The 21,221-nt window shown below is 45.8% G+C and overlaps 1 protein-coding gene and 1 long non-coding RNA gene across 5 annotated transcripts in view; one reads left to right on the forward strand and one right to left on the reverse strand.

The window, feature by feature from the left end:
• CLIC5 (chloride intracellular channel 5) overlaps positions 1–21,221 on the forward strand; it is a 62,848-nt gene that overhangs the window by 21,231 nt on the left and 20,396 nt on the right. For all 4 annotated transcript variants that reach the window (XM_080997468.1, XM_080997469.1, XM_080997470.1 and 1 more), the window contains exons 2-4: positions 10,992–11,101; positions 12,417–12,542; positions 14,680–14,786. In XM_080997468.1, coding sequence (XP_080853594.1) covers positions 10,992–11,101; positions 12,417–12,542; positions 14,680–14,786 — 343 coding nt within the window. The remainder of the gene's footprint in view (positions 1–10,991; positions 11,102–12,416; positions 12,543–14,679; positions 14,787–21,221) is intronic.
• LOC308472530 lies at positions 15,994–19,414 on the reverse strand. The gene is made up of 3 exons (XR_013983557.1): positions 18,979–19,414; positions 17,280–17,508; positions 15,994–16,434 (listed from the first exon to the last, which is right to left on the reverse strand). It is a non-coding gene; the product is annotated as an uncharacterized lncRNA (long non-coding RNA).

A 21,221-nucleotide genomic window follows, 5' to 3' on the forward strand; every position in this document is an offset into this window, starting at 1 on the left:
TTTTGTAGCTTTGCTTCCTGTTATCTTTTAACTGAAGAAGCAAGTGACTGAACCAGAGACCTTCTGCACACAGAGTACATGATCTGCCCACTTGAAACCCCGTCCTTGTTCTTGCTGTCCCCTAACTCTCCTTGTATCTCTATCTGCCCTAAATCTTATTTCAAAGAATCATAGAATCATAGAGTTGGAAGAGACCACAAGGGCCATCGAGTCCAACCCCCTGCCAAGCAGGAAACACCGTCAGAGCACTCCTGACATATGGTTGTCAAGCCTCTGCTTAAAGACCTCCAAAGAAGGAGACTCCACCACACTCCTTGGCAGCAAATTCCACTGTCGAACAGCTCTTACTGTCAGGAAGTTCTTCCTAATGTTTAGGTAGAATCTTCTTTCTTGTAGTTTGGATCCATTGCTCCGTGTCCGCTTCTCTGGAGCAGCAGAAAACAACCTTTCTCCCTCCTCTATGTGACATCCTTTTATATATTGGAACATGGCTATCATATCACCCCTTAACCTCCTCTTCTCCAGGCTAAACATGCCCAGCTCCCTTAGCCGTTCCTCATAAGGCATCGTTTCCAGGCCTTTGACCATTTTGGTTGCCCTCCTCTGGACACGTTCCAGTTTTTCAGTGTCCTTCTTGAACTGTGGTGCCCAGAACTGGACACAGTACTCCAGGTGAGGTCTGACCAGAACAGAATACAGTGGCACTATTACTTCCCTTGATCTAGATGCTATACTCCTATTGATGCAACCCAGAACTGCATTGGCTTTTTTAGCTGCCGTGTCACACTGTTGGCTCATGTCAAGTTTGTGGTCAACCAAGACTCCTAGATCCTTTTCACATGTACTGCTCTCAAGCCAGGTGTCCCCCATCTTGGATTTGTGCCTCTCATTTTTTTTGCCCAAGGGCAATACTTTACATTTCTCCCTGTTAAAATTCATCTTGTTTGCTTTGGCCCAGTTCTCTAATCTGTCAAGGTCGTTTTGAAGTGTGATCCAGTCCTCTGGGGTGTTAGCCACCCCTCCCAGTTTGGTGTCATCTGCAAATTTGATCAGGATGCCCTTGAGTCCATCATCCAAGTCGTTGATAAAGATGTTGAATAAGACCGGGCCCAAGACAGAACCCTGTGGCACCCCACTAGTCACTCTTCTCCAGGATGAAGAGGAACCATTGATGAGCACCCTTTGGGTTCGGTCAGTCAGCCAGTTACAAATCCACTGAGTGCCTGTTTTGCCGCTAGCCTTCCTCTCTTGCCTAAATATACAGGTCTCCAGTGCAATATTTATAGACCACTTTGGTCATTCTTTTTGGTGTATAATTCAACCTAATTAATAAAGTCTTGCTGGCCGGAGCAGACGGAAGGGAAGGCTTTACAAGGGGACTAGAGAAAGAATGATGGAGGAGGCTCAGCAGCAGTTTACTTTTCAAGCCTCAGGGTGCTGACCTGTGAAGCAGCATCGCTGGACGGGGAACTGGCATCCCTAGCAGGAGACATTCAGAAGACTTTAATCCAGGCAATCTATTGGTTGTTTTCTTGTAGTGAGAATTACACAGTCAAACCTCGGCTCCCGAACATCTCCGTTGTCGTACGTTTTGGCTCCTGAACGCCGAAAACCCAGAAGTAACTGCTCCAGTTTTTGAATGATTTTCGGAAGCTGAATGGCTTCCGGGAGTTTTTTCTTTTTTCTCCATTGACTTTGCCGACCGCACTTTGATCCTCGGTTGTCAAATGTTTCAGAAGTCGAACAGTCTTCCGGAACAGATTTCATTCAGCAACCGAGGTTTGACTGTAGTAGTGCAAAGGGACAGGTATTTGGCTTTGGATGCAAAGGTTTCAAGACATGGAGAGTGTTATGTACTGAGTTGAATAGGATCCAAACTGCAGCAGTCTGATTGGTCCTAGAACAATAGGATCCAAAAGGCAGCAGTCTGATTGGTCCTAGAACAATAGGATCCAAAATGCAGCAGTCTGATTGGTCCTAGAACAATAGGATCCAAAAGGCAGCAGTCTGATTGGTCCTAGAACAATAGGATCCAAAAGGCAGCAGTCTGATTGGTCCTAGAACAATAGGATCCAAAATGCAGCAGTCTGATTGGTCCTAGAACAATAGGATCCAAAAGGCAGCAGTCTGATTGGTCCTAGAACAAGAGGATCCAAACTGCAGCAGTCTGATTGGTCCTAGAACAATAGGATCCAAAAGGCAGCAGTCTGATTGGTCCTAGAACAATAGGATCCAAAATGCAGCAGTCTGATTGGTCCTAGAACAATAGGATCCAAAATGCAGCAGTCTGATTGTTCCTAGAACAATGCAGCAGTATGATTGGTTGGCAGGAACCACCCAATCATGCTCCAGATAGAAGTGAATCCACAACCTGATTGGCTTACAGTAGAATTCCGGAATTAGCCAATCATGTGCAGCCCATTGTGTAAATAATGTATATAAAGCAGATACTGTGAGGGGACTTTCATTCATTCCTCCTCACCACTATGAGCTGAATAAAGAGCATGAAATCACTTTGTGACTCTGAGTATATTTCAGAGAGGTTCCATCCTACTATTGCAATTGCTGCAATCATTCACAATAGTTTCCAGCAATTTTACTTTTTCTGTGCACACTTGTGCTTGCATGGTGTCTGTGTCCCTGCTATCTGCATGCTTCTAAACTGTAGTGCCGGTTTTTGTGTCATGATGCTGTGATGGAAGTGAAGCTCCTGGAACTGTATGAGGCTAAGGAGAAGGCAGAGGTCATTCCACAACAGTAAATGTCACAGGGATCATTTGACATTGCATCCCAAAAATATACTGGAGGGATTTTGCAGAAGGTCAGCAGAAAGCGCTCTTTCTCATGATAGGAAGTTCACGGTCACGGTCAGTTTGGTAGACAATTGCATGGTATAGTCATTTGGTGAGTGGACTACTCTGAAGTAAATGGCAAATGTTTCCTTTGGCTTCAAGTGAGGGAGCATGAAATTCCAGTTCGGCAAATATGCCAGGGGAGAACGTTGCTTCTTAACATGCACTTTTCACTAAAAAAACATAAATAACTGATAGAAAACATTGCTGTTTTATTGCTATAGTGTAGTATGTTTGGCAGACCTGATTTTGCAGACGCTGTCGTAATCTGCAAGGAATTCCCACATGACAGGGCTCATGTTGCCAGCCTTCATGTCACGTTTGCAGACATTTTTGCAATACAGGGTGTGCGGGACTAGCAGGATGCTAGCAAGTGTGCCCTGGGGGAAGGGGGGCTGGAGTCTGACTTGGGAGAGGGGGCCAGGGAATTGTGGGTACCTGTACTAGCCAGGAGGCAAAAGAGAGGCAGGGGAAGCTTCAGAGTTGGAGGATGGAGCCCAGGATGGGTCAGAAGAAGAGGAGGAAGAGGCAAGTCAGGCAAGGGAAGGGCTGGGTGCTTCCCCACCCTCTATTGCACCACTGTCTCCCAGAACCAGGAGGGGATTGAAAGGGGAAGAGCAGAGGGAACTTCCATGCAGGGGTAGTCTCTGGCTAAGTGCACACAGCCTGTCTGCGGCAGATACATAAACTGGTGGAGGGGAAGTGGCCCCCTGTTGCTGCAACTGCTCCATAGAGCGCAGACCCGGGAATAGCTGCCTAGATGCCCGACGTGTGTGTGTGTGTGTTGAGGAGGGGTGTTTGGAGCCATAGGAATGACTGGAAGTGTCCCCTTTTGGCTATCTGCTGTGTGCATTCCTTTGGCTGGGCAGTGGCTGTGGCTCAGAGTTGGCCTGCCAAGAGGCCTGGTGCCTGAAGCCAGCTCCCCATTCAAAGGACATGACCAAAGCAGCACTGGCATTGCTGAGACAAGAATGTGAACATGCTGGGGATGTGGGCTTGGGACAAGAGATGGATCTTCAGGATGAGATTTGGAAGGCTGCAGCAGGATTGATCAGCACCTCTTCTTTCAAAAATTAAGCAAGGATACACTGTGGCAGTGACTTCTCTAGCGGTATTTCGGAAATAAGTGTAATTGCCAACAGCAAAACCTTCATTTTTGAATCCATTGTTGTAAACCGTATTTCTTCTGGAGTTACAACTTTCAACACTGCTCTGCACTGTATTGATATATACTGTGCAATTAACAAAGTTCCCGTTACTGTGATGACAGCTGGTAATGAATGATATATCTTGCAAGGACTCCATGGGAATCCAGTGCATTTATTTATTGTTTATGGGGAAGTACCATAGTTCATTTCATACAAAAGGTCCCAGATGTGATCCCTGACACCTCCAGGAAGAGCAGGGAGTGTCCCTGTGATGAAACTCTGCAAAACTTATTAGCCAAAGGCCTAGTTAAAGAGGACCATTAAAACCAGCCCTTTGAAGTGGGCCGGAAACTACAGTAGTACCTCGGGTTAAGAACTTAATTCGTTCTGGAGGTCCATTCTTAACCTGAAAGTGTTCTTAACCTGAGGCACCACTTTCACTAATGGGGCCCCCCACTATCCCCACACTGCCAGAGCACAATTTCTGTTCTCATCCTGAAGCAAAGTTCTTAACCCGAGGTACTATTTCTGGGTTAGAGGAGTCTGTAACCTGAAGAGTCTGTAACCCGAGGTACCACTGTAATGGGCAGTCAGTGCAGTCAGGACAGGATCAGTGCAATATGCTCAAACAAACTTGCCCCAGTGAGCATTCAGAACAACAGCTGAGTTTACCGCATTTTCCCATGTATGAGACGACCCCTATTTTTGTAAACCCAAAATTAAGAAATTAATATTTTTAAACATCCACAGAACAACTTTTATATTTTACTAAATATTCAAAGCACTGGCACAGGCGTAGCAGCCCCTGCAAGGCGCCTGAGGCGGGTTGTGTGTGTGCACAAGTGGGCAGCAACAGAGCAGGCCCCACAAACACCTGAGATCGCCCAAAGTTCTGGAAGGACAGTGGCTCCATGCCCTGCAGCCCACGTGCCACTTAGTGCACGCGCGCGCGCACACCCACCCACCCACACACACCCTGCCTTCTTATGCTAATGAGCACCAGTATATTTAGTGGTAAGTGTGATGATTGGAGCATTCACCATCCGTATATAAGACAACCCCCATTTTTGACTAATTTTTTTTAGCAAAAAACCATTGTCTTATACACGTATAAATATGCCACTTTATCAGAAGCTGAAAGTGGCCAAGGAGATGATGGACTATTAGATGACAAATGGAAGCTACAGGAGAAGAGAGTAATGGAGTGTGCTTCTTGGGGGTCCATCTGCCCTTACCTGTGCATTGTAAGCAGGGCTGCATTCCTCCCTAGAGGTTGGCCTTGGCCAGAAATGCTGCTATTGTTTGCCCCTGTTTTTCTAGTTCCCTGTTCCTTTTGTGATGGACAACAGGCATGTGGTGCGAATGTTTTCCTTTTTGCTGCTGAAAGGGCAGATTACTTCACACAGATGTGGACGCATATCAAAAGAATAAATATTCCCCCCTCTGTCTGTTGTAATGAGCCATTGTTAGAGATTATTATGCAAACTGGGTTCATTTGGTGTTTTAGTCATAGTGGCTGATCATTTGACACCTGAATAGAAAAGAGTTGCACTGTAGAAAATTCTCACAGGTTGTGGGAGCCCCAGGAAAGCGAGTTTCAGTATTTTTATTAATCTCTACTTTCTTTTCAGAACATCATCTCCTGATCATTGCATGGTCAACATCTTTTACCTCTCACTGTATATCTGCCTATTCTCTATTCTACTAAGCTTTGGCTTCAAGCAAACACTAGCTGAGTAAAAGAAATTAGTTTTCCACCAACTTCTGTCCCAACACAAAATGTCATTTCTGGAAGAGGAAGGAGGAGAATCACAGAATCATAGAATTGGAAGGGACCCCAGGGTCATCTAGTCCACCCCCTGCAATGCAGGAATCTCAGCTCCAGCATCCATGACAGATGGCCATCCAACCTCTGCTTTAAAACCTCCAAGGGAGTCCACAACCTCCCAAGGGAGACCGTCCACTGTCTAAAAGCTCTTACTGCCAGAAAGTTCTTAATGATGTTTAATTGGAATCTCCTTCCTTGTAACTTGAAGCCCTTGGTTCAAGTCCTACACTCCAGAGCAGGAGAAAACAAGCTTGTTCCATCTTACACGTGACAGCCCTTAAGATATTTTAAGATGGCTATCATACATCGTCTCAGTCGCCTCCTTTCCAGGCTAAACATACCCAGCTCCTTCAACCTTTCCTCGTAAGTCTTGGTTTCCAGACCTGTGACTATCTTGGTTGCCGCCCTCTGTGCATGTTCCAGCTTGTCAATATCATTCTTAAACTGTGGTGCCCAGAACTGGACACAGGACTCCAGGTTTGGTCTGACCAAGGCAGAATAGAGTGGTATTATTACTTCCTTTGATCTGGACACTAGACTTCTGTAGATGCAGCCTAGAATAGCATTAGCTTTTTTTTTGCTCTTGCATCACACTGTTGACTCATGTTAGGCTTGTGGTCCACCAAGACCCTTAGATCCCTTTCACATGTACTACTAGTAAGCCAACTAATAGCTCTGTAAGCCAGCTGCCCCCTGTCTTATATTTATGTAGCTGGTTCTTCCTGCTGAAGTGCAGAACCTGACCTTTGTGCCTATTGAAATTCATTTTGTTAGTTTGGGCCTAGTTCTCCAACCTGCTAGGGTTGAATCGTGATTCTGTCTTCTGTGGCATTAACTACCCCTCCCAGTTTGGGATCATCTGCAAATTTGATGAGCATTCCCTCAATTCCTTCGTCCAAGTCTTTTATAAAGATGTTGAGCAACAATGGGCCCAGGACTACGGTCCCTGCAGCACCCCACATGTCACTTTCCCCCATGATGACTAGGAACCATTAATGAGTCCTCTTTGGGTTTGGTCAGTCAATCAGCTACAAATCCACCTAAAAGTTACCTCATTCAACCCACATTTTATCAGCTCCCTTGCAAGAATATAATGCAAATTTTTGTCAAAAGCCTTACTGAAATCACTATGTCCACAGCATTCCCCTGATCAATGAAGCTGGTGACTCTATCAAAAAAAGAAATGAGATTTGTCTAGCACAGGGGTAGTCAACCTTTTTATACCTACCACCCACTAATGCATCTTTCTTGATGGTAGAATTTCTTTACTGCCCCCCAGCACTCGATGGAAGGAGGATTCAGCTTGTGGCGTAGAACCCCCTACCGCCCACCCAGAATCCTGAAACACCCACTAGTGGGCAGTAGGGACCAGGTTGACAACCCCTGGTCTGGCATAACTTATTTTTGAGACACCCATGCTGAGTCTTGGTAATCACAGCATCCTTTTCTAAATGCTCACAGACCGACTATTGAATTATCTGTTCTAGGATCTACCCTGGTATCAGTGTCAAGCTCACCGGTCCATAGGTACCTGGGTCTTCTCTTCCCCCCCTTTTGAAGATGGAGACAACACTTGCCTGCCTCCAGTCTGCAGAACCTCACTTGTTCCACAAGAATTTTCAAAGATCATAGACAAAGTCTCTGACATTACATCCACAAGCTCCTTTAGTACCCTTGGATGCAGCTTATCAGGCCCTGGAGATTTGAATTTATTTAAAGTAGCGAGGTGTTTCCTTACTACCTCTTTTCGTATCTTGGGCTGCAGCTCCCTCCTTCCATCATTTATTCTGTTATCACCAGGTTGGGCATTGCTTTCCTTTTGGGTGAAACAAAATAAAAAAATTCCTTCCAGTAGCACCTTAGAGACCAACTAAGTTTGTTATTGGTATGAGCTTTCATGTGCATGCACACTTCTTTCATGTCTAAACCACAGAGCCTAGGACTTGCTGATCAGAAGGTCGGTGATTCGAATCCCCGCGACGGGGTGAGCTCCCATCGCTCAGTCCCAGCTCCTGCCAACCTAGCAGTTTGAAAGCACATCAAAGTGCAAGTAGATAGATAGGTACCGCTCTGGTGGGAAGGTAAACGGTGTTTCTGTGCTCTGCTCTGGTTCACCAGAAGCGGCTTAGTCATGCTGGCCACATGACCTGGAAGCTGTCTGTGGACAAACAGCTCCCTCGGCCAGTAAAGCGAGATGAGCGCCACAACCCCAGAGTCGTCCATGGCTGGACTTAATGGTCAGGGATCCCTTTACCTAAGACACACTTAGGCTGTGTACACGCTACCAACTGGAATCCTGATTTTCCTGAAGGAGCCTCCATGAGCTCCTTCAGACAGTCGCAAGGGTGATGGGGATGACAGCTGGAGTGCTTGTTTCTGCACCCTCTCCCTCATGTGTAATAGTTCTGGATTCATAGAATGCCTGAGGGCTGTTGTGTGCAAAGGTTTGGCCATCCTCTAAGGGAGCATGATGTGGGGCCTGTGTGACATAGCCTCCTGCTGCACAGCCTCTCCTGCGAGGGATGGCCTCATGGTGGGGCTTCCATGTTGCTAGAAATAGGATAGCAAAAGACAACCCCTGCCTGGACACAGCACCCAAGTTATTTTGGCTCCTGAGGCAGAAAATCCCATGAGACTTCTCTGTGGGAGTAAAACTACAACCACAAGACTAAATTAAATAACTAACCATTTGCTGACCTTCATGGCACAGGCCTCAGACAGCTGCCCCACCGGCTAGGACTGCGTCCAGAATTGTGCCAAACCCTGCTTTGTCATGGTGACAATGAGGGGAGATGGGGCAGTGGGTTTTCAGAACTGTTTCCACCCTTGCTCCATTGAGCTCAGTGAGTGAAATGTGCCTTTTGCCTGACCTGTGGTGGTGTGGTCAGGAGCTCAAGGGGAGTGTACATACATGCAGCCATCATTTTATTTGTGTGCCGCGTTCCCACAGCCAAAACCATGCTCAGGGTGGCTTATAACAAGGGGAAAAATGCATTTCAAAACACAACTAGCCATAAACAATAAATAAAACATCAAAAAGTACACAACCAGACTGAACAATTTCCACATAAATCATAATATACTAAAAATTAATATCAATAACAGCAACACCCCCTCCTCAAACACACCCACCCCACCAGCAACACCCGAGCCCAAGATTCTGTTGAGTGACCTCAGCCTTTGTAGCTGGAGTCAGTCAGGGCAGCCCCTGCCCAAGCCAGCAAGGCAGGGAGGAGATCTTCCAGGACTCACAGCCAAGGTGGGTGTAAGATCTGGGGCAAATCTCCTCCTCCTCCTCTGCTCCATCCACATCTCTGGCCACCAGTGCAGATGTGCTCCCGTGTATCTCCAGTGGTGGTGGGGGGTCTCTCAAGTGCCACCCACACAATAGGAATCCTATATTCCCCCAGCCAGTTCATCTTTATAGGCATGCACTCTTAGGCTTCAATCTTAAAGATATTACTTGGATGTAAATCCCATTGAAATCAGTTGGACATATTTCTCAGGAAATGTTTCGGACTGGAGTGCCAGAGTCTATGCTTGTTTCTCCCACGAGCAAAAGGTTCTTGCTCAGTATTTGCACTAGCTGCAGATTCACCCGGCTTCTAATACGGCAAGTAATGTAATGGAATTTCAATAAATAATTCAAGCTTATCTCCAGTTACATTTTCAGGGTTAACTTTCAGCACCTGACTGCCATTATTTTTTGCTAGCTGAATTTTGTGCTTAGAGGTATGGAAATTTGGCTGAGGGTCACCAACATTTATGAGGCTACAGGCATAACCAGATTACTGATCCCAGTCTATAGATTTTAAAGAGAAATTTGAATTCCAGATGTGGATAGCTTTCTATTTTACATAAACTCAGTTGAAATTATCTTGCAGTAAGTTTTAGCTCCTTGTTATATTGGTATTATTCATGTTTTATGCACCTGGCTTTTTGTGTTTTAACTTGGTGTTTTATTGCTGTTTTACTGTATTGTATTCACAATATGGCTGCAAGGGGCCTTGAGACCATTTAATAAACAAATAAACAAATAAACAAACAAACAAATTATAGCATCTCATTTCCAGAAACTTCTCTTAGATTTGTAGCTGTACTTCAATGAAAAATACTGTGCTCTTTTTATCATCTGACGATGTTAATTTGCCACATCTCCCATAACAGTAGTTCAATTTCCAAGCAACTGGGTAGTATTCAACTAAATTAATGTGCAAGCAAAATGACATCTGCTTGTGCAGTGAGACTTCCCTTCCTTCTTACTGTGCTCATTTGGTACCATTTCCAAATCTGCTGGGGGCGGGGAGAGAGGAGAAGTGTCCTCTTGCACAAATCAAAGTTGTTCCAATTGCACGAACTGCTACTTAACACTATGATAAGTGTTTAACCTTGGTTTTGAATTGGAAGCATTTAATCAGAAAAAGTTGCTCAGATTTGTTGGTGGGTTGGTGGGATGGCAGGGAAGGCCAGATCCCTGTGAAGAAGAGACTTAGTGAAAGCTATGGAGAAGATTATGTTGAGATGAGAAACCTTTGGGAGGGCCAGGAAAGCTGATTTTCTTAAGGAGACACAAATACATGTGTTTAAGAGTCCTGGGGGACTTCTATAGCTCGGCCTGTACAACATGCAGAGCCAAATTCACTTCACTGGCCTTGGTCTACGTCTGGAGACTTGCCCAGGACTGCAGACTCAGCTGCCAAGCAACTGGCAAACTGCGTATGTGGCTGGTGGGCGACCTTCACATGGCAGGGTCACAAGTTGTGCAGGTTCTGCTGTAGTTCCCAACTGTGTAGGGAAGCCAAGGGAGGAAGCACAGGAGCCCCATACTCCCAAAACAATCTGTGTTTGCAGTGGGAGAGTGAAAAGATAAGTCTCTCAGCCTTGTGTGTTGCCTTCCCAGTAAGAATGGCACCCGCCATGTAATTATTTAAAGAAAAAGAAGACTCAAAGCTGCCATGTCCAGTTTGGCCCTGAAAAACAAAGTATGAGAAGTCTGGGAACAAAGTGGAGCTGAGCTGGTAGGAGGTGGATGGAGATGGAATCAGCAGCTTGGAAGAACTTGACAAGGATTTTGGGTGGACTCAAACTGGCATTGTGATGCTTGCAGTGATAGGAAAAATACACCTCCAGATAATTTTCTTCTCTATTTCTTATTTCCTCTAGGCTGGTGTAGATGGTGAAAGCATTGGGAACTGCCCTTTTTCACAGCGTCTCTTCATGATACTTTGGCTCAAAGGGGTTGTGTTCAATGTCACCACAGTTGACCTGAAGAGGTAAAGGATCTTGATAAAAAATATTTGATGAGACACAATGGCGTTCGTGTTTTCTTGTGTTTATTTATAAGAATTATAATAAGCCTGCCTTTCACCAAATGGTTCTACACCTGGGTAAAATTGGATTTAAAGACAGTATGAACAGCCACAAAAACCATGAACCATAAAATTATCAGCATTTAAAGCCCGCTGAACCAGAACTGACTGGCAGACTATTGCTCTGCCAGCAAAAACTTAACAGCACCACCTCAGAGGAGAGGTCATTCCAGGGAAGTTTGTAATGGTTGATGTTTTCTTGCATTTTAATAGTGGCTGGGGCAACCCAGTCAGATGGGTGGCATATAAATAACAAATTTATTGCTATTGTTATTAAATGGGGCTTTGCCACCCGGGAAGCCCTCTCACCTGGTGGAGGGAGCAGCAGCAGAGCTCTCTCAGCTGGTCTTAATGCATGGGCAGGTCTGTGAGGGAGGAGATGTTCTTCAGAGAGCTGTACTCTTAAGTCACTTAGGGCTTTGTATGTTAACACCAAAACCTTGAGTTGGGCTTGGAGCATATTTGCAAACAGTGCAATTCTTTCAAGACCAGTGTCATCCAGTTGGCCATACCAGTTAACATTCTGGCCACTGCAATAAGTTCCAGCTGCAGTTTTCAAACCGTCTTCAAGGGCAGTCCCACATAGAACGCGTTACAGTAGTCTGATCTGGAGGTCACTAGAGCATGGGTTACTGTGACCACACTTATTTCTGACCACAAATGGCAGTAGCTGGTGAACCTGTTAGAGCTGGAAACCAGCACTCCTGGCCACTGAAGCCCCCTGAGCTTCACGTGTGGGAGCTGGCTCTGCTATGCACCTGCTCCTTCAAGGGAGGGCAACCCCATCAAGAGCAGGACCCCTTTCTTCTCTCACCTCAGATGGAACAGAGAAGCAGAGCTGAATGTCATCCACATACTGATGACACCTCACCTGAAAGCTCCTGATGAATTCTCCCAACAACTTGATATTCCTTCTGATCACTTTATTTGGATTTTCTGTTGGGAACTTTAATATTTCTCATACAGACAGCGAATCCTACTTTGCTTATTATTCTGCACTCTTTAAGTACAGGCAACTCCCCATTTGCACATGAGCAACCGCCGATGCAGGCACTGCGTTTGCCTTGGCGTACAACCCTTGCATAAATGGAGAGAGGCCTGTATATCCTATATGTAGCTTAAAAAGCAAAGGGCTAATTTTCTCAGTAGTACAAAACCAATGGGACTTCCATGGCATATATGATTACTAATTTATTGAACTTTCTTTTTGTTTCCACAGAAAGCCAGCTGATTTACATAATTTAGCTCCTGGGAGCCACCCACCATTCCTGACGTTCAATGGGGAAGTCAAGACAGATATCAACAAAATTGAAGAATTTTTGGAGGAAATGCTTTCACCTCCAAAGTAAAAAATAAGAGTTTTTTTAGAATTATAGTGTAGTTACCGCATAAAATGGGTAAAAGTAAAGGGCAAATTGATATCTGCTTTGTGTTACAATGAGCCTGCTTGCCTCTTAGCTAGTCAACCTAGAAAAATACATATTTCTAAAACTTGCCTCTCCTCCTCCTCTGGTACTAATTTGAGCATGAGCTAAGGACTTTTAACCATGGGACCTGAATTCATGAACCCCCCCCCTTGTATAGCCCACAATTTGTTCTTTCCTCTCTCCCCATTTCCCATCCCGCAAACTTCTTAAATGCGGCACTTAAGTTGTTGTACTAAATCAGGCTTCCACAACCTCGGCCCTCCAGATGTTTTGAGACTACAATCCCAGCATCCCTGACCACTGGTCCTGCTAGCTAGGGATCATGGAAGTTGTAGGCCAAAAACATCTGGAGGGCTGAGGTTGAGGAAGCCTGTACTAAATCCTTGTACCTGTAAATATAATTTGTATGACTCTGGGTTGCAGGACTCCCTGCCTGCCCCGCTTTGTATGCAGTGTAACAAGAGGAGGGAATACAATGGGATGGCCTCACCTTCTGTAGCAGGTTTGCCCAACATGTGATCCACTAAACTGAACCCAGCTTGCCAGCATTGTGTTGAGGTTCGTCAGGTCCTTGACGCCTCCCTCCGGGGTTGTTGCTTCAAGGTAGGGCAGACCCAAACGTGCAGAGGTTCTGATGGGCTGGCTAAAACCTCCCATAAAGGGGGGTGGAGGGCAATGGATGTGTGGGGAGGTTGCAAGGCAGGGGGAGAACGTTCTGCTTGGGGGGTGGTTACAATTTGACGAGGGGGCTGGGTGGCCTTCCTCCTCACCCATAAGGGGAAAAAAATAAGTGTGGACAAGGCGCTGTGCTCTGCAGCTGTCTGCCAGTCACTTTTAAAATTGTTTTTTAAAATAGCCAGGGAGACAGCCATCTTCTTTTTGGTACAGTCTGGGAACCGTGCCATATACAGTAGTACCTCAGGTTAAGTACTTAATTCTTTCTGGAGGTCCCTTCTTAACCTGAAACTATTCCTAACCTGAGGTACCACTTTAGCTAATGGGGCCTCCTGCTGCCGCCGCGGCACAATTTCTGTTCTCATCCTGAAACAAAGTTCTTAACCCGAGGTACTATTTCTGGGTTAGCGGAGTCTGTAACCTGAAGCATCTGTAACCCGAGGTACCACTGTAAATATAGCATCAGTCCCAGCACCAACCTTAACTACCTGCTACTGAGCAGAGCAGCTTGCTGTTGTTTAAAGTGAAAGAGGCGTGTGCCTGTGGGGAAGCAGCCTGGGGGGCTCATCAAATGGTAAGCAACGCCCTGCCCGACGGTGCTGTGGTCTTTGCGGGCCCCCTTTGCCAGCTCACAGAAGGTCTCCTTGCCCATTGCTACAGGGTGGAAGTGGTGCTAGTCAAGGGGGTTGTGCCCAGCCCTGGTGCTGAGGCTAGTAAGCAGCTTTTCGCTTCAGGGTCACGGGTTGCCCAGGGCTGTTACACGGCCGTGATGTTTCATTATTGCTGCAGGAAGGCATTTTGATTGGACGGACCCCTTGAGGTCCCGACTCACAGAAAACAGAAACCTTTCCAAGAAGCACAATACACTTTTCAGCAGCCCGCATGGACTCATTCTTGCATTTCAGCTCCGTATAGACTCCTTTTCGCCAAGTCCCTCTTTATAAGTGCCATTATATCCTGGAATGGTTTTCTCCAAAGGCCACTGTTCACACAGTGAAGAGAAGCAGCTGTTGCTGCCAAACGCCTCTGCATCTTTTGAAAACATATGACTAGTTCTGATTTAAGGATGCTGTTTCTCGGTTCCTTTCACATTAAGCCCCGGTACAATTAACCTTGTCATAAAACCATCATTGTGTAACTTTTTAAAATTCTTGGCTCCCCACGGTGGCAGCAGTGTTCAGTTAGGGTCCTGAGAGGCTGACATGCTGAGATAAGAGACAGTTTTAAAAGCAGTACTTGATCTGCAAGAATTTTGCTTTGTGTTACAAACAGCACTAGAAGTGAGCAACATATGCCTTTTTGTGGTATTTGTGTGCAATTTCTTTGCTTTTAAATTTCCGCAGAGGCCTCCTTTTTAAAACCACTCTTCTGTTTTTGCAGGTATCCCAAGCTAGCTGCCAAGCACCGTGAATCAAATGCTGCAGGCATAGATATCTTCTCCAAATTCTCTGCGTTTATCAAAAACACAAAGCAGCAGGACAATGCGAGTAAGTTCGTGGGTGGTGAGGATACTCTTCCAGTACATCCCCATCCTTTGTGGGTGCTGGGAATGGGAGCACTCTGCAGGGGAAAGGGTTAAAGACTGTCTCACGGGGTCCTTAATCAGAAGTGTAGCTGACAGAGGCTGTTTAAAAACTTAAAACAACTCTGAGCATAGACCACTTGAGTCAAGTCTGCAGATACGTTTGTTTGGGAGGAGGGTTGTATTGCTCTCTGCTGGCCATTATGAAATGTACAGATCAGGGATGGGGAGAGTGTGGCCCCCAGGTGCTGCTGGGCTATGACTTGCACCCTTTCCTAGTGCTACTCATGTCAGGAGTTGGAGGCCACAGGTTCCCCACCTTAGGCATTAAAGGAAATAGCCTGAATATTCAGAAGAAGGTTGTGAACTGTAGAAGACATGCATCACACACACCTCACAGGTACACAGGGAACTGCCTCAGAACACTGGCCCACCTAGCTCATTAATGCTTGTTGTTTTTTGAACTTAGAAAAGGCTTGTTTCCTTAGATACCTCATTTTATTGCTCCTTACGAGGAGAAGGATGCATCTGCCGGCAGCCTGGCCGCTTCCAGGGAAAGGAAGCCCCACCCCTCCTCTGGCCACAGGAGTGGAGCTGGCCAGGGCAAGAGCCAGAGGAGGCCTGGCTTAATAGTCTGCAGTATAGTGACTTTTATATCCACAGGGAAACGAAATAGTGTGTGCGATGCGCTTTATAGTGATAATTGTGTGATGCGCTTTATAGCGATATTTGCTTTATTGCGGTGGTCTAGAACCTGAAATATACAACCAACCACACTCACTGGTGACTCCACTCCAGTGTCTGGGGCAGGGGATGTTTCCATCTCTACCTGGAGATACCTGAGATTGATCTTGGGACCTTCCACATGCACTGAGTTCCAGCCCTTCCTCTCTCCTTCGTATTCTGGGCAGGTTATATATCTATGGCAGTGGCAAATGTCTTTTGCTCACTTTACCTGAATAGTAATTTATATCAGCACCCCCTGCGCTTTTGGTCCTTTTCTCCCATTTGTTTGGCTAGCTTTCTTGCCTTGAACATATGAAAGGTTTGCAGCAGGCTGGTTGGGGCTGTAAGCCCAGAAGCAAACACATTTCTTCCATATCAAAGTTCCACAACTTTTAAGCATCTTGAAAGAGAAGGAATTGATTCCAGATTCTCAGGATGTGGCAAGCTGTGTTTGAAGAAAGTGTGCATATTTATTATTTCATGCCAGTTCAATTACAGCCAACTTGATTCCTTCTACCCCCAACATCAGCCAAATCATTTTAATAACAGGCTTTCCTCGAGGCGTGATCTTCGCCACGTCCCATCTCAGCACGTAGCGTGACTCTACGCTTTGACTTTTTCCTGCAAAGTCCTAGTACTGTGGTTGACATAGCTAGAATTTAATTTCCTCACATCTGATACAAGAACAAAGAACACAGAGAAGATACAAATGAGAAGGATCTTGACATCCGTTTCCTAGAATCAGGTCTTTGAATTCCTATCTGATGGAGGCATATCTACACACAGACTAAAAATGACTTAACGGGTATTTCCTCTCCCCTGGGAACCATGGGAACTGTAGCTCTGGAAAGAAGGAAGGAGATTGCCAGCAGGTTTCTCAGCGACCCCTGCAAAATGAAATAAAAGACTTGGGATGCCTTACAAGAAGCCATGGGCAATAAAAACGGCATTAAACTGCTAATACATGTAATGAGGTTGTGTCCATTTCACAGGAGTTATGCAGACTTCTCTGCAGGTTCTGGGATACTGAAGGTCGACTATTACATGGCATGGGCCGAGACCAATCTAGTTCTCTGAGGGTGTGATGTCCTGGCCCATCACTTGCCAGCCCACAAAGAAAGAGGAGCATGGAGGGATGGGTAGCTCCATGGTGGGGAGAAAGATTAGACCATGGGTAGGCAAACTAAGGCCCAGGGGCCGGATCTGGCCCAATCGCCTTCTCTGTTTGGCCCGTGGACGGTCGAGGAATCAGCATGTTTTTACTTGAGTAGAATGTGCCCTTTTATTTAAAATGCATCTCTGGGTTATTTGTGGGGCATAGGAAATCGTTCATCCCCCCCCCCCAAAATAGACTGGCCCCCCACAAGGTCTGAGGGACAGTCTGAGGCCCCCTGCTAACAAAGTTTGCTGACCCCTGGATTAGGGCCTTGCCCCATCTAACGTCTGCTTCTTCCTCAGAAAAGCAGCTTGTTAATCAGAAATTAGTGCCATTTGATATCCTCAGTATACCTGATCCCCCTAGTCCAAATTGGCAAATGCAAAGAATCCAACTGATTTCTGACAATGGCACAGGAGATGCAGGTAAAAGCAGGCATTTATGTGCCAATGATCAGCTGAGTACTCAGGTGCTCCCCCCCCCACACCCCCGGCTGTTTATTTGCTGCTGAAGGAGATGGTGTAGAGAGCAACTAGCTGTTTGCAGCTGACTAATATTTCCTAAAATTGTACTCACCTTGACTGAGAGAATGAGCCCTTTGATTTCATATGAGGGTTGTTTTTTTAAATTTGTACTGAATTGAATATTTAATGGTGCCCCGGGTTGGTGGCCACCTTCATTAAGGTGTTCCAATGTTCTGCTCTTCGCTGAGCTGTGAGACCACCAGCATCGATTTCATTCTGTGGAATTTCCAGCCGTCTGCCCAGAGGAATCCACTGGTCTGGCCTGGATTCAGATCAAGGCCCTAAAAATAAAAGAACATTATATCATTAATTTACATATGATTAACCCCCTCCCCCTTCCCCGTTGCTGCATCATGTGGTTAGGTAAGAGAGGCGGGAAATGCCTAGTGGCTATATATAGCAAAGAGTATGCTGCCAGAAGTCTCTGTTGGATACGATTCCCAGGAATATCTACATCAGTTTGACTCTAGCTTAGCAGTACTGACGTTGGCCCATTTGCAGGAAGGCAAGTGGTGATTTACAGTGCTTGTCGTGTGCGTTTTAAGTGTGCTCTTTCCTTTATCAAGCAACCACCAATTTCTGAAAGAATTTGTATTACTTGGAAGGTAGAGTTAACAGGTCTAGCTAGACCTGAAGAGGAAACCTTTGCATTGAAGAGTTACAGTGCATTGCATGGAGAATTCTCTCAAGTACAGCTTCTCCCGTCACTGTGATGGGAAGAACTGTGCAGCACAGGACAGAGTTTAGACATGGGAACCTTACTAGGAAGCAGATGTGCACTTGAAGATGGTCAGAACCTGGTCGTTTATTATTTAAGGATAAGGTTTAAAGTTACAAGGGATTTGATTTCAGGCTTTGCAAAAAGGAATTCTATTCACTTTTCAAAAGTGGGTACAAACAATTTTTTCTCAAATATTTTTCAGGGATTTTGTTGTTTCATGTTTCTGAGGATTCTGTGGGAAACTGAGGATTTATTCAGAGGCAGAAGTTGTCACTGTCTGTCAAGCATGGTAATTAATGCTGTGCCTGGAGGCTGCTAGTCAAATAAGGACTTGGCCAGCACTCATCCTGCCAAATCCAAGGTGAAGGGAATAGAGGAGAGAGGACAGGCAGGCGAGCCCAAAGAGGGACCACAGCACTGCATCTCCATCCCAGCTGCTAGCTTTCCGTGGCTGGATCTTTCACCTTGCTTTGAAAGACGTAAAGGATCGGTACTCCCCCCCCCCCCCCGTTATATGGCTGAAAACAAGATATGAAGCAAAACTAATGACAATAAAAGTACAGTGGTACCTCGGGTTAAGAACTTAATTTGTTCCGGAGGTCCGTACTTAACCTGAAACTGTTCTTAACCTGAAGCACCACTTAAGCTAATGGGGCCTCCTGCTGCTGCCGTGCCGCCAGAGCATGATTTCTGTTCTCATCCTGAAGCAAAGTTCTAATTCTGGGTTAGCGGATTCTGTAACCTGAAGCGTGTGTAACCCGAGGTAACAAGTGTTTCCAGTTGGGTTGTCAGCTTAGCCCTGCCTCTAGGATTTTGAAAACAGGCCGATGTGGATAAATTAACAGAGGAAACCGGCCTGTCATGATGGGGCAAACTTTGAATGCAGAAAGTTTAGAATCAGAGCTCCCCACGCCCGCCCCCCATTGATGCCATTCACAAATCTTCACCCCATTTCGATTTGGGTCTGGACTGCTTTGAGTCTGGATCTGGCTCAAGTGGGTCTAACCTTCCTCAGTCACCCTTTCCTTACCATTTCAACTGGCTTGTCAGTCACGGCCTGTATTTAGGTGAAGCCATTTCTTCCTAGTGGACAGAATTGAATTGGGAGGCAGGAAAAACTGGACACGCCACAATCCCAAGATGGCAGTAACCCGTATTGATGGGGCACGCTCAGGAATGTCATTTCTAAGGGCACGTCCCACAGGACCTCTTGGGTGTCTTTCTAGCCCTCCCTGTTGCTGGCTAGAAGGTTTTGTTGCCTGGGAAGGAAAGGGACTGGAAAAGGTACGCAGGCCATTGGGACTTCTTCACCATCCCTGCCAAATGCTCAAAGCAGCCAAATGGTTTTTTGGGTGTGCCACGGATGGTAGGTGTGTTGGCCTTGTCTCCATGGCAGATCTGCTTAATTTGTTTTTCAGGCTTCTGTTAAAAGACATAGAGAAAAAGGCAAGAAAACATAGCAGGCCTAGTTTCCAGAAATGTACTGTGATATATATATTTAAGCTTTTAAAGTACAATGGTGCTGCCTGCCCATCCCATACTTTTTGTGCCTGTCTTTTGGTTTGTGGTCTGAGAGTTGATCCATATTTTCTCTCATCCCTCTGCTCTCCCGCTGGAAGAAAACCGTTCTTTGGTGCTCAGTCGGAGCAAACAGCAATTCGGTTTTTCTGTGGACTACCCTTTGCTCCAATTAAGAGTTGAAGAGCTGGTTTTCCCTGAGAAAAGAGCCAGGCAAGATGGAAACCACTTGGACCTGTACCTAGAAAGCATGGGTCAGCAGAAGTGGGGGTCAAGCCCTGACTGTATGTGTGTGTAGATGAATGGAATGTATGCCCCCTCCAGCGCAGCATGGTCAAGGCCAACTGGTCGTGACTCTCCAGGGGGCAATGGAGGGTTTTGGTTTTGGGTCTCGCTCATGTACTTTTTTCTGTTTTATTCCAGTACAAATCAAAAGCAATTTATAGAGATATCAGTGGTGGTTAAAAAAGTAAGTGATATGAAAGAAGAGAATCTTGTATCGTCATGAGGAATATTAAGAAATACATTCCGGTAACTGCTGAGTCTGTGTAAGACCTTGCACATACATTTGACTTTTGTTCTTTTTGCAGTTGCATTCTTCTTGTGTCCCCCATGTGTCAAATGTGGTAGTTTTCTGGCATGGGGAATGCAGCAACAGCAAAGCCATCCGCTAAAATATGGAGTTTTCTTTATCAGAAATGGATTCTTTATCAGTTTGTACATAAGCATAGAATATAAGAAGATGAAACCAATGGGACCTTCTTTTTGCAAATTGTTAATTGTTCTCTAGAACTCCAGGGGGCACTGTAGTCCAGGCCAAGCAGACTAGAAGATATTCCATTTTCCTGTGGCCATGGCCTAACACGTTTCGTAAAAATCTGAAATTACTTTGGGATGCCTGGTTTTCGAGGTATCTCCCGCTGCTCTTTGATCATTTAAATTGCACTGCACAGTCTGTGTAAACACACAGCAGCTTAATTTGGAATGCTGTAATGATCATCTTTCATTTATAAAATGTGGCTTTACATTTAGGTCTTGATTTTTCTCTTGCAGCATTAGCACTCGGTATGTGGCGTAAAGACATTTTTAAAGGAGGCAGATAAAGGGCCTTATCTACTAAGCACAGTTTCTTTCCAGAAAAGAAGCAGCAGCGCTTGCACGTGGCTGCTAGAGAAATTCAAAGATTTGCACTAGATGCTTTACTCACTTGTTCCCCTCTGTTTCTGGCCCAGTTTATACTTAGTGGCAGTCCTCACACGAACACGGTACAAGCACAGGAAGGCACTGCTTGTTTGAAGTGGGGCCTCCATGAGGGGGCTGTGCTTGAATGTGGGGTATAAAGTCCTTTTCTACTCATGGTTTTGTCGTTTAGTCGTTTAGTCGTGTCCGCCTCTTCGTGACCCCCCAGAGCACGCCAGGCACTCCTGTCTTCCCCTGCCTCCCGCAGTTTGGTCAAGCTCATGCTGGTAGCTTTGAGAGCACTGTCCCACCATCTCGTCCTCTGTTGTCCCCTTCTCCTTGTGCCCTCCATCTTTCCCAGCATCAGGGTCTTTTCCAGGGAGTCTCCTCTTCTCATGAGGTGGCCAAAGTATTGGAGCCTCAGCTTCACGATCTGTCCTTCCCGTGAGCATTCAGGGCTGATTTCCTTCAGAATAGATAGGTTTGATCTTCTTGCAGTCCATGGGACTCTCAAGAGTCTCATCCAGACCATAATTCAAAAGCATCAATTCTTCGGCAATCAGCCTTCTTTATGGT

This window comes from Podarcis pityusensis (genome assembly GCF_964106645.2).
Source record: "Podarcis pityusensis genome assembly, chromosome: 3".
Taxonomy (NCBI): Eukaryota; Metazoa; Chordata; class Lepidosauria; order Squamata; family Lacertidae; genus Podarcis; species Podarcis pityusensis.